The 13,325-nt window shown below is 41.6% G+C and overlaps 1 protein-coding gene across 2 annotated transcripts in view; it reads right to left on the bottom strand.

Moving 5' to 3' along the window:
* Positions 1-13,325, bottom strand: part of LOC148365446 (bone morphogenetic protein receptor type-1B-like) — a 47,728-nt gene that overhangs the window by 5,023 nt on the left and 29,380 nt on the right. Inside the window, exons 2-8 of one of the 2 annotated variants that reach the window (XM_088335771.1) lie at positions 4,704-4,866; positions 4,524-4,623; positions 3,716-3,818; positions 3,557-3,647; positions 2,513-2,651; positions 2,241-2,433; positions 141-438 (exon numbers count right to left, since the gene is read on the bottom strand). In XM_088335771.1, the coding sequence (XP_088191897.1) occupies positions 141-438; positions 2,241-2,433; positions 2,513-2,651; positions 3,557-3,647; positions 3,716-3,818; positions 4,524-4,623; positions 4,704-4,866 (1,087 nt within the window). Of the gene's footprint in view, positions 1-140; positions 439-2,240; positions 2,434-2,512; positions 2,652-3,556; positions 3,657-3,715; positions 3,819-4,523; positions 4,624-4,703; positions 4,867-13,325 lie in introns of both variants that reach the window. The other variant, XM_088335770.1, reaches the window with a different exon arrangement.

Here is a 13,325-nt window from a genome sequence, read left to right as displayed (position 1 = left end):
GGCTCCGGACCCTATTTCCGATGCCAACCAATGTCAATAATCTTGACTTGAAACGAAGTCTCAATGAACCATTGGCCCGGATGCATTGATGAACGAGTGACTTTCGGGAGCTAGCATAAGACTCGCGACACGGGTCCCACCTGATGAACTTGACGGCCAGTCCGAGGTCGGCCACGCAGCAGGCTCCGTTCTTCTTGACCAGAATGTTTTTGCTTTTGAGGTCTCGATGCGCTACGGCGGGTTTGCCCAGCGTGCCGAAGATGCCGGTGTGCAGGTGGCAAAGACCCGACACGGCCGTGTAAGCCAATCGCAGCGCGGCTTTTCGATCCAGCGTGCTGGACTTGAGGAAGTCGTACAGCGAGCCGCTCTCGTGGTAGTCCGTGATCAAGTAGAGTTGCGTCCACGAGCCGGTGCCTTTGATGTCGGCCGCGATGAAACCTGACCGAAAAAAAAAGAAAAGAAATAGGATTCGGTCTACTTTGGGTCGTTTTGCTTCTCTATTGGTACTTAGGGTTTGTTGATGTATCACTAAATCCTTTTTTTCAAATTTGTGTAAATGCCCCAGAAAAACGTTTGTTGTGTTATAATAGTAATTTCATTGTCTTGTACTACAGACAGACTAAAGAGATCTTTTCTTCCTCATGCCATGAGGCTCTTTAACTCTACCCGGCAGAGTAAAAGCCCACATTAAACCACACCCCCTACATTGCATATTACCAAATTTTATTGCAATATGTATTCTGTGTAGCACTATTTAGATATTCTATATAACACGCTACAGTGGGCATTTGCACGTCACACTGGGTATCTGTATATTGTATTCTTTTTGCTTTATTATTGTATTGTTCTCAGCTCAGGGATGCTGCTGGAAATGTGAATTTCCCTTCGGGGATGAATAAAGTATCTATCTATCTATCTATCTGTCTGTCTGTCTGTCTGTCTGTCTGTCTGTCTGTCTGTCTGTCTGTCTGTCTATCTATCTATCTATCTATCTATCTATCTAGCCACATTTTCTCTTTTTGTACAAAACAAACCAGAATTTAAAGCCACCACCCATATTTAAAAATCTCAATTTGAAACACGAATCCTAGTTTAAAACCCTACTTTGAAAGCCTAAACCTAGTCTTAAACCCTTCGTTGAAACCCTAACCCTATTCAAAACCTTAACACTAGTTTGAAACCTTAACCGCAGTTCAGAATCCTACTTTATGATTGAATTCAAACCTAAATGTAAAACATTAGCCTTTATTGGAAACCCTACTTCTAAACTCAAATATGGTTTTAATTCTGGATGTAAACCCTCAACCAATGTTGTAAACCCTAGTATGAAACCTAAACCTAGGTTTAGAGTTTTGGTTACATTTAGAAACGGCACAGCTATCTTAGCTCCTAAGATGTCTGTATTACACTCAAAGGGTCAAGTGTTCAATTCCCAGTCAAGACAGTAAAAAATCTAGTCTTAAGAGTTTTTGTGGCGCAACCAAAACCCCCACTTCAACAAAAACTATAACAATAGAATTTGTACTGCCTTGACTGTGAGTGTAATCCAGGTATTTCAACGTTTCAGCTACCAGTGCTGTTAACATTTTCAATGAAACTCTAACCCTAGCCCCAAACAGACTAACCATGGCTTCGACCCTAGTTACAGCAGAAACCCTGAACCAAACTCCAATTTAAACTAGAACCTTAGATCCAACCGCAAACCCTAACTCAACCAAAACCATAACGGCAATATAGCAAGGCTCAGATTTGAACTCATAACCCTGTGAGTATGTTACACGCATTTTACTGGCTGAGCTACCGATGGAGATAAATCTTTACAGGCTAACCCGAACCCCAAAAAAAAAAACCTAAACCAAGTTTGGGCTGGCTTGACTATAGATCAAAATTAAAACCCTAAGTGCAGAAATCATGCTTTTTAAAAGTTGAGCTATTGGTGACGATACTAAAGTCTAACCTGAGCTCCAACTAACCCAAGAATTTGTACTGTCAACTGGGTAATCATCACACAACCCATTATGTGGAAATCAGGCAGCCTACCAGTAGAGCGACCAGTGATGGTGAATTCACGAAAGCCTGACCCGGGGTCCAACCAAAACCCTATTATGTAAAAAAATCCACCCTTTTGGTCTTATTCCTGTTCTACAGTGTCCCAAGAAATATGATGTAAGAATAAATCTGCCCATTTTCAGTCCTCTTTTGTTCTCCAGTGCCCATAAAATCTTTAGTGAAATTTTTACCGAGGATGTTCTCGTGTCTCATGAGTCCGGTCTGGTAGATCTCGGTCTCGCGGAACCAGCTGGCCTCCTCGGTGGTGAAAAAAACTTTGACCGCCACCTTCTCCCCTCGCCATTGACCCATCCAAACTTCGCCGTATCGACCTTTGCCGATTTGCTTCACCATTTGGATCTGCTTGGCGATCGTCCGCTGCACCTAATCAAACAAAAACAGAAAGTTTTTAGTTTGAAGTCCTTCTTTACATGCAGGCTGCGGTGCGCTACCGCCGTCTCACCAGCAGAGGGAGGCCTGAGCCCGAACCAGAGCTCTGAGACTGCTCTATTAAATCCTTCAGCGACTCTCCGGGAGGGATAAAGGTCTCGTCTTGTTCTAAGCCGATGGTGTAGCGAGGCCTGGAAACTTGGCGCTTATATCTATTCAAAACAGAAGAAAAGGAGAAAAAATGTTCAGATTTAGGAAAAAAATCCAAGTCGTATTGAAAAAGCACAATTTTGAGGTTGAAAGTGCTTCTTGGACAATCTTATTGCTCATAAAATGGGGGAAAGTGAGAACTATGAGGAAAAAGAAAAAAAACAGGAGAGGAGAAAATCTGAAAAAAGTTAAAAGGACAAAAAAGTATTTTTTTTTTTTTAAATAGGGGGATTAAAAAGGGAGAGTAAAATGGTCAGAATTTATATGGCGCTTTAAAGAAAAAAGGGCAGAAAAGGAACAAAGAAAAGCAAAAATTCTGAAAAGTAACAAAGGCGGGGAGATAAAAAAAGGTAAAAAGAAAAGGAAAAAAACAAGAAAAGGGAAACAATTACGAGAGGAAAAAAATATAGAAAACTAAAAGGGAAAATGGATAAAAAGGATCAAATAAAAAGAAAAGGGAAAAAAATGAAAAGAACAAAAGTGGAAAAGGGAAAGACAAAACAGAAAAAGAAAACCAAGAAGAAAAAAATACTAATAAGAGAAAAATAAAGGGAAAAAATGAAGAATTTGAAAATGAGAAGGAAAGGAAAAGAAAGGAAAAGAGGGGGAAAACAAAAACAAAAAGGAATATAAAAGGGAAAAAACACAAAAAAAAGATCAAGGAAAAGCAGTCAAAAAAAAAATGAAATGAGAATAAGAAAAGTGGCATGGAACAGGAAAAAAGAACAAAGGACAGGTAAAAAATCAAAAAAATGAGAAAAAGGAATAAGGAAAGATGAAGTAAAGCGAAGAGGGAGAAAAAAAGAAAAACATGAAAAGAATGAAATTAAAAAAGATAGAAAAAATAAGCAAATGAAAACAGTAAAAATGAAAGTTTTGCTGCGAATTTCAAGGTAATGATAATCACCGAAAGTAGCAGAAGAGGACGCCAACTGCGACCAAAATGAAGCTGCAGACGGTGACGGAGACGACCAAGGCCTGGTAATGGATTTTTCCATCTACGAAGACTGAAACCATTTTCAAAATGGCAAAGGGGATAAAGGAAATCTGCAATGAGGGTACTTACAAGGAGGCTTGAGAGGAGGAAGAGTGGGACGAAGGAATCGGTTGCAGAAATCTCCGTCGGTGCAACATTGCAATGTTCGTCTTTGACGAGCCGTTGCCGGGTCCTGCAAAACCGAAACCCACTCCCCGATTAGTCTTTAGAATTCCCCTCAAATTGAAAAATAAGGTCTTTTTCCCATTAGTTTGCTACTAAAATCTAGAATAATGTGCAACAATATTTTACGTAAAATAAAACAAAAATCATATCGAAAAACAATCACATTTTACATTTTATTTTCCCATTTACAGACAATTTTTTTTGTCAAAATAGAAAAAAAAATCTGATAAAAATACATTTTACATATCATTTTCTTATTTTGGGCAGCACGGCGGTGGTTAGCGCGTGTGCACAGTTCTAAGGTCTTGGGAACCTCCTGTATGGGTTCAAATCCAGCTACAGGACTTTCTGTGCGGAGTTTGTATGTTCTCCCCGAGCTTGCGTGGGTTCCCCCGGGCACTCCGGTTTCCTCCCACATTCCAAAGACATGCATTTCAGGTGGATTGGCCGGTCTAAATTGTCCCTAGGTGTGAATGAGCGAGCAAGTTGTATGTCCCTGTGTGCCCTGCGATTAGCTGGCAATCAGTTCGGGGTGTCCCCTGCCCACTGCTGGGATGGGCTCCAGCACCCCCGCGGCCCTACTGAGGATAAGTGGTGCAGCTAATGAGATGAGATAAGAGATTTTCTTATTTTAAAATAGTTTTTAACAAATATTTTAGTTAAAATGAAGATCACTCTTAAAAATGATACCTTTTACTTTTCTTTTACTCACCCTGCACTGAAACTCGGAGCCGTCGAGCGCCAGACAACCGGCGGTGAAGACGGGGACGCCGCCGTCGTCCTCCACCATCGTGAAGCAGGAGCCGTCCGTCCTAAAGTAGACGGCGAGTGTCGTCGTCACGGCGACAGGAAGCGGTCGTCGCACCGACCGGAAGAGGACGGGTTTTGGTACCTGCACGAGTTGTTTTTGGAGTCATCCGGGCAGTGATGGTTGCAATGGCACCAAAGCAGCGGGAGAGATGAGTCGGCATCGAGGGAGGCGCTCCCCGTCTTGTCTTTGCCGAACGCCGCTTCCCGATTGGACGCTCGGAGAAGCATGCCGTCCATCATGTTACCTAAAACAAAAGCCGGGTAAAGACCATCACTTGAAGTTTGTAGGTGAGCCTTCGGTGTTGACTGAGAGGAGGTAATAATGAGCCTAAAAAACCCGCCAAAGCTCGACCAGTTCACTTGATTTGAGGGACCAAGCCAAAAAAAAACCCAAATTTTCAGATTTTATTCTATTTGTGAAGACTCTGGAGGGGGTGGGGGTGTTTTTGAATTTAGGTCGTGCTTGGGCGAGTTTGGGCCTAAATTCTTACATCTAGCACCAAGCAATGTGAATTTCCATGTTTTTTACTTTTCGTTTATTTTTCAATAAATTTCCGTAAATATGAATCATAATTTAAAAAAAGGGGGAAATAAAACTAATAAATTCACAATAAAATGAGCTGTGGTACCTCCCAAACACGCTGATTGACTAAACAGATAGAAGGGATCAAGCAGGTCATTATCGCTATCTACTGGTAAAGGTGGGGAGTTCGATGTGTCCACAATATGTTTAAAACAAAATATTTTCTCGATTGAGTATGTGTTAACGATGCCCAACTGAGATCAAAGAGCCTTTATAGATATTTTTTCACGGTGCCTTTCTGCTTTTTCTTACTTTAATCATGGGTGTTCTGGCCACAGAGCATGCGGTTGAAGAAAAGAAGTCGGAGGGAGGGGAGAGGAGTGATTTCATCCGTGTGCTCAAGGTTTTTCTTATTTCTAAGATGAAAATAGGGAAAGTAAGAAAAGGACTGTTTCAAATACAGTCTAAGTGCCGACCCAAACTCCAAAAAGATTCAAAAGGTGTCACAAGCCAGAAACGGAGACAGTACCCAATAGCGTTTGTTTTACTCAGTTTTATTGAGAAAGAGAGCAGTGCTTGCTTCCACGATCCGATGATTGTCGGACACGGGTGATGGCAGGAAAGCGCAAGTGGCACTTCCGTGTTGAGCGAGAATTGAAAATGAAATGATCTGCATTTATATAGCGCTTTTCAAGTCAAGATTTCCCAGAGCGCTTTACAGTGTGCTTCACATTTCCCAATAGCGGCCGTGCAGCCATGTAAGGCGCTAACCTGCTTATTGGGGGTATTAGGGGTTCAGTGTCTTACCCAAGGACACTTCGACATAGATTTGACCTGCGATCTCTTGGTCCCAAGACGAGCCCCACGAGGATAGTCGTGGGCAGCAAGAAAGCTGGTCGATAGCCGGGACGGGGGAGCAAGGGGGGGTAACGAGTCCAGAAAAAAGGTCGGCAACAAGTATTAGGCAGGAAACAGACCAAAACAGGTCGATGGCCGGGACGGAAGAGCAGGGCAGAAACGGGTCCAGAAACAGGTTGGCAACAGGTAACAGGCAGGAGATTGTCGGAAGGTACAGAGCTTGCTTAGCCAAAGCGTAGGTCCGCAGGACGGTCTGACAGCTTCCTCTTGGAAGCCGAGGGTTTAAAAAGAGTCAGGGAACCAATCAGCGCTAAGGGCTGTTGGCGCCAACGGGGCATTCGCAGGTGCCCTGAATTAGCAATCATGACAAAAGGAACGGATTATTTAAGCGCTTCAAAGAATCTCACATACTTGGATGTGCAACAAAATGAGATGCAATTATGATTTCGGACAGAAGATGGCGTCAGCAAGAACATTTTTGAAGTTACATACGCCATCTTTTGGGAGTGTAATTGACCCTCTGTTTTTTGTTCTTCTTAGCATTATTTTGCCAAGGAAAAGGCCCACTGAAAAACAAGTCCACGATCCGCTTTTTGGCCCCAAACCACGGGTTGAGAACAACTCCCCCAAGCTGCGTCAGCAACCTTGACAAAGCAGATAACGTCCATTCCTACAATGCAACCTTTTTCGATCGGACTTTCCCAAACGGAACAGAACAAAGGCGGCCTATCGAGTCTTATCGCATTTCAAAGAAGCACCTGTTTGTCACTTGAGGGAGGATGCAGAGGGCGAGTGTGAGAAAATCCCAAAAAGTATCGCTACGCCGCGCTTTTAGGGATTTTCTCCCGTCCGGCACGTGGGTCTACGGCAGATGCACGACAGCTGCAGCAGGAGATGCTGAGGCTGCAGATGAGAATCCAGCGTGGGGGGCGTTTGGCCTCGCTCGCCCGTTCCCGACACGCTACAAGCTAGAAGGCCGCATCTGGAGGCAGTATCGGCGCGAAAACAGGAGAAGGGAACGTGGAATGCAAATACTTTCCTCGGTAACGAGTCCTGTAACGCGTTATAAGTACAATTTCGTGACTTTTATGTCGTTACTTCATATTAACACGTGTGGATCATTACGTAGATATAGGAAAATGGTAAACAGACTGCATTCATTTAATGCTTTTCAAGTCACTGAAGACCTCCCGAAGCGCTTTATATTTGTGAGGACTCGGGAGGAGGAGGGGGGTGAATTCTCGGTGGGGCCAGGGCTGGGCTCAGGTTCGGGCCTAGTATCTAACCTCCAGGACCAAGCAAAATTCTTCTAATATTTTGTAAATATTTATATATATTTCATTTAACAACTTTCAAAAACGCATTGTCGCACTATGATAATATATGATATGACCATACAATAAATCCAGCTTAAAACGTAATTTTGTCAGAACCAGAACAGATACAAGACCTAATAGCGTGACGTTCTCACACAAGCCTTTTATTTTATGAGATATGGGGAGTCATGTACACTAGGAAGCCGGTCTGGCGTGGAAGGACAAGGGCGCCAGAGACCGACAAGATTGATAACGAATCAGGGTAACGAATACAAACAGGAGAAACTCGACGGTAACCAAAACTGGAGAAACTAACCAACAGGACAAGAATAGACGGAAAATAAAACTGGAACCCGAAATTAAACAGTACAAAAATAAACGGGAACAATACCAGACTGAAGATATCAACAGGAAAACAGGACCGAGTCAGAACCCGCGTCTTGTGGGGCAGAAGTTCGTTGAGGGGCTGACCACCGAAGCAAAAGAGCGCTGAGCTATATATAGACAGAGAGTCAATCTCTAAACGAGCCGCAGCTGGCACAACACGGGCGGGGCCAATTGGGCACAATGGCAACCGTGACACACACGGGCAGGGCCAATTGGGCACCATGGCAACCGTGACACACACGGGCAGGGCCAATTGGGCGCCATGGCAACCATGACACACACAGGCGCGGCCAAGTGGACGCCATGGCAACCATGACAAATTTTGTGTTTTTGTGTTTTTCCAATTTTATATATTCTTACATATATATTAGAGAAAAATAATCAAAATATACTAATCGACCAAATTTTAAGTAGGTTCTTTAAATAGATAAAAAAAGGGCTCAGTGTCTTGCCCAAGGACACTCAGACATTAAACTAAATAGGGCTGGGAAATGAACCTCCAACCTCTTGATCTTAATACGAGCGCTCATAACTATCAATGGGAGGGAATATTTACAGAAACTGTTACAAAGTCGTCATAAAGGAAATAAAATTATTGAAAAATACAATTTGGAAAGCCAGGCAGGATTCCAACAATGGCCGTGCCAAGACATAAAATAAATAGTAAGGATAGTTTTTGGAATTAAAAGAGAAATTTGGGTAACAGAGAAACTACTATTGTTGTTGCCTACAGTTGAAGAAATACCATATTTTCACTGGTATATAAGAGAATTCAAAACATGATGTTTTAACAACCCTGAAAAGAGACACGCATCCATCCATTTTCATCAAGCACGAGGAGAACATGCAAACTCCGCACAGGACGCCTGGTAGCTGAATTTGAACTCATCACCTTAGAACCGGGCCGCTGACGTGCTAACTACTCAGCTGCCATGCAGCCATAAACATTCTAATGAAGCACAATTAAAACTGACGACCTGCAGCTACGCAGAGAAACGTGGAAACCAAGCAGTTACAAAAGAATTGAAGATTAAGGAATGGGTGGTTCGCAAGTGGGGCAGCACAACGACGCAGTGGTTAGCGCGTGTGCGGCACAGTTCTGAGGTCATGGGATCAAACCCTCCTGTGTGGAGTTTGCATGTTCTCCCCGTGCTTGTGTGGGATTCCTCAGGGCACTCCGGTTTCCTCCCACATTCCAAAGAGTCGATGTCAGGTTAAATGGCCAGTCCAAATTGTCCCTCATTGTGAATGGGCGAGCGAATTGTCTGTCCCTGTGTGCCCTGCGACTGGCTGGCAACCAGTTGAGGGTGTCCCCTGCCCACTGCCCGAAGACGGCTGGGATGGGCTCCAGCACCCCCGCGACCCTACTGATGAGAAGCAGTGGCGATAATGAATGGATGGATGGTTCGCAAGTGGAGGAAGCTGAAAAACAAGTTCTGAGATAACAAGCTAACAGGCTAACTTGTCTGCTGGGACTTTTCCTAAAGCTTTTGCAAAAACCAGCATCACTCCAAAGGAGGCGCACGGCACGGGAAATGCCTATGATAGTGAAGAAATCGAACCTGGCATGTGTAAAAGAGATTTAGCGAATCTGTTCTGTTCAAAAAAAGGAATGAGGACTCTTATGGGTTTGAATAATAACAATTATTGGTAAAAAAAAAAATGCGAGTACCAGAAATGTCAGTGTTTTTCGACCATGCCTTTGCCTACTGATAATAAAAAATATTCATACTTCGAAATCAATACTAAATAAACCACAAGCAAATTCAATTTCGTTCCAACTGTATTTCTAAACACCCACACTCATATGGTTTTCTGTGTTATTGTAAGGCAGCTGCAGCAGAGGCCACCTGAGCCCTATCGGGCGGTGCGCCTTTTGTATTGTTAAAGGAATAGAATGAGCTACGGAGACTGCATCCTATAGTCGTGAAAATACAGTACTTTGATCATGAGGTAAAATCGGTGATCTGTCATAAACTGTTTTGTAAGGTCCTATAAAGGTAAAACATTAGAAGCAATATATAATAATTGATGGCATGTAGGATCTTATTGTCACAGTTGCTATGGCGCCCAATTGGCCCCGCCCGTGTGGCGCCAGCTGCAGCTTGTTGACAGATTGGCTCCCTGTCAGTATTTAAACTCGGTCCTGTCAGTCCCCTTTTGTCGGTCCGCCTGCGAATCTCTGTTTTAACACGGCAAGCCCTTTTTCGCCTGTCCTGTTTTTTGCTCCTGTTAGTCTCCCGTTACGTTCTGTTTTGATCTCGACCACGTCGGTTCTCCTGCCCCAAATAACGATCCGTTTTTGATCTTGACCACGTCTACTCTCCTCTCCTGGCTTTCGACTTGTTTCCGATCACAATCACGTTTTTGCTCTTCTATCGCGGCTACTGACCCGTTTTTCCCGTTCCCGACACCGGCATCGCTCGCCACGGAAGTGCCACTTCCATGTTCGGAGTGACCTGCCCTCGTGACCAGCGATCACTGGATCGTGTGCAATCCTTTCCCTTCTTCCCAATAAAACTGTAAGAAACGTTACGCGAGTGGGTCCTGTTTCCGTTCAGGTCATGACACTAAAAGCATATATGCATATATGGCTCAGAGAGTAAATATATCTCGTCTAACTAGAGTATTCAACATGCGGGACTGATTGTCGTACACATGACACCAAGGCCGAGATATAGGACACCATTTAAACTGCCATTTACAGTCAAGTTGCCACACTAACAGGCTGAGTTTTGGCAGTAAATAGCTAAATAATCCTTTATATGGAAGCTCATTAAACAATCTAAGTTCATTGTTGAGACACGTTACGATGTAAACCCACACAACAAACTTTAACCGAAAACAAACATTTTACCCAGAAGCTCTAGAAAAGCACTTGATTGGATGAGCTGTTAGAATGGGCAGAGCTATTCACTGGACAGGACGTGCGCACTCCTCGCACAGCGCCATCTGCAATGTGGGTAAATACGTTGGTTTCCTCGTTTGCAGTATTTTGTGACATTTTTACAAAAGAACTTTGCTCGCACCTTGTTTTGAAACCATTATTTTGACAAACGTGAGCCTCAACACTCTTAAGCAACTGCATGTCATTATTATTATTATTATTATTATTATTATTATTATTATTATTACGCTGTGGAGAGGACAAATGTATATTTCGGCTTTCCTGGGACAAGTTTTGGTACGCTTTATGGACAATTGTGGGATACGGGATACCCAAAACATTCAAGATGCTTCTTTTGGGGAATCTAACAAAATAAATATTACAGAAATAAATTGAGTACCTGGTAAAAGTTCTTCTGAAAGCAAGCAAAATTACAACTAATAAGAGCTTCCTGCCGTAGAGCAGTGTGTGTGAATTATTTTTTTAATGGAGAGGAACATGTTTCCAATAAGAAAACAGGAGACCCAATTCATGGAAAAATGGGAAAAATGGATTGACTACCTTATAGAAAAACCTAGGACACCACTTCCGAATAATGAAGACTGGACTTTGAACTTGAATTGATCATTGTATATTCAAATCAATTCACGTTTATTTTTACAACCCTTAATCACAAACATGTCATAGGACTGCACAGGCCATAATTACACCTTCCCCTGATCTGAAAACGGGCATGCAGGAAAGGAAAAACTCAAAAACCTTAGCATGAGGAATATAGGAAACATTGAGAAGGGGCTGCACAAGTGGTAATCCCGTTTCCAGATTTTCCCCAAGACTGCATATGATATATATCCTATGATATATAATATAAATAATGATCGTATACAGTATATTGATAGTATATTATATTCAAATCTTTGGCTGACGTACAAAAATAAAATTGTTCTTGTAAAACAACCTAGTCCTTTTTTAGTGGTTTTCTTTTATTTTGAAAAAATGTAATTATTATTATTATTATTATTAGTAGTAGTAGTAGTAGTAGTAGTAGTAGTATTTTATTCATTTTGGGGTAAAAATACACTGAAATTAAAAAAAAGCCTGAAAAAATAACTAATATATGCAGATGGACACCAAAAAAGTCTAACAAATTTAAATATGAATATAAATAAGTGGAGCAGCGCTACTTTATTATTTCCGGCTAAATTGTAGGTAAATTAGGTGTCAACATATGTGAAAATCCTTCTATTTTAGAGTTCTAAATTGGAACGTTTTAATTCAATCCGATCCGTAAATAAATCATAGGGCAAGGAGAGATGCCTGATCACAAATGAGCGAACGCAAACCAGTCGGCTTTTGAAAAACGTTTGTAGAGCAGGTAAGTGTCGGGGGCCGAAACGAGAAGCGACAGATGGGTAAGGGGGCTTGGGGGGGTCACGCTAGCCTTTGCCGCCCTCCTGCTAGCACTTAGCGCCACTCTTTCTCGCTCGCTCACCCCCAATCTCGTCAACCCTAACCTTGTCGGCCTCCGTGACCTCGCCTTTTTACCCAGGAACAAAATAATAATTATCCATTATTTTGCCGATTTATCAATGACTTGGAAACGATTCCAACTAGTGCAGGAGTCAAACATGCAGCATAAAGAGCTTTTATTTTTGCTGTACAAGTGCTTGTTATTAGAGCACGACAGAAAGTAAAATAACAACTTAGCATGTTATTATTACGTTGTTACTAGGTTATTACTATGTAATTGCCAGGTTGTAATTGATAAAAGGAGGGGTTGAAATATGCTCAGTCAAACACTAAAAGAAAAGAAAAGAAAAGAAAAGAAAAGAGAAGAAGTGTAAAGAAAAGAAATGAAAAAAAAGAAAAGAAAAGAAAAGAAAAGAGAAAAAATTGAAAAATGAGAAAGAAGAAAAAAAACAAAAATGAAAACAGAAAAGGACAAAAAAGGAGAAATAACAAGTTTAAAAAGAGAAAAGAGGGGAAACATAAAGAGAAGGAAACAAAAAACGAAAAAAATGAAAGAAAAGAAAACGAAAAAGGGAAAAGGGGAAAAAAGAAAAGAGAAAAAAGAAAGAAGAAAAATGGGAAAAGGAAACAAATAAAGATGAAAAATGTAGCATTAAAGAGTGCAATTTTATGTTGAAGGGAAAATAAGAGAAAAAAAATACTAAAAAATGGAAGACAAAAATGAAAAAAGAGAAAAAGAGGGAGGAAAATAATAAAAAAGACAAAAATAGGGGAGGAAATAGAGGAAAAAAAATAGGGAAAAGGAGAATGAAAAGGTAATATTTACAAAAAAGGACAAAAAATCAGCGGAAAGAAAAGAAAAGATGAGGAAAATAGAAAAGAAAAAAGAGGGAAAAGGGAAAAGAAGAAAGACAAAAAAGGGAACCCTTACTTACTCAAGGACATTAACCTACTGGAAGGAGTTCAACGACGGTATACGAAGCGGATACCTGGGATGCACAGCTTGTCATATCCGGAAAGACTACAAAGACTGAACTTGGACTTTTTGGAGCTCCATAGAATTCAATTTTATTTAATTTTCGTGTTCAAAGTACTGCATGGAATGATCGATGTGCCTTTTGATCCATTTTTTGAGTTCTGTCGTGTTGATTGTTTACGTGGTCACAGATATAAGTTACGGGTGCCTAGACCTACCAGCAACTTGCACAGAAACTTTATTTCTTTCAGGATACCAAAAATTTGGAATTTTTTGCCTGACCGGGT

Source organism: Urocampus carinirostris, chromosome 5 (genome assembly GCF_059441175.1).
Source record: "Urocampus carinirostris isolate Australia breed hairy pipefish chromosome 5, RoL_Ucar_1.0, whole genome shotgun sequence".
Lineage (NCBI taxonomy): Eukaryota > Metazoa > Chordata > Actinopteri > Syngnathiformes > Syngnathidae > Urocampus > Urocampus carinirostris.
Note: the sequence above shows the minus strand (reverse complement) of the source record. Positions and strands in the feature narration are given on the sequence as shown.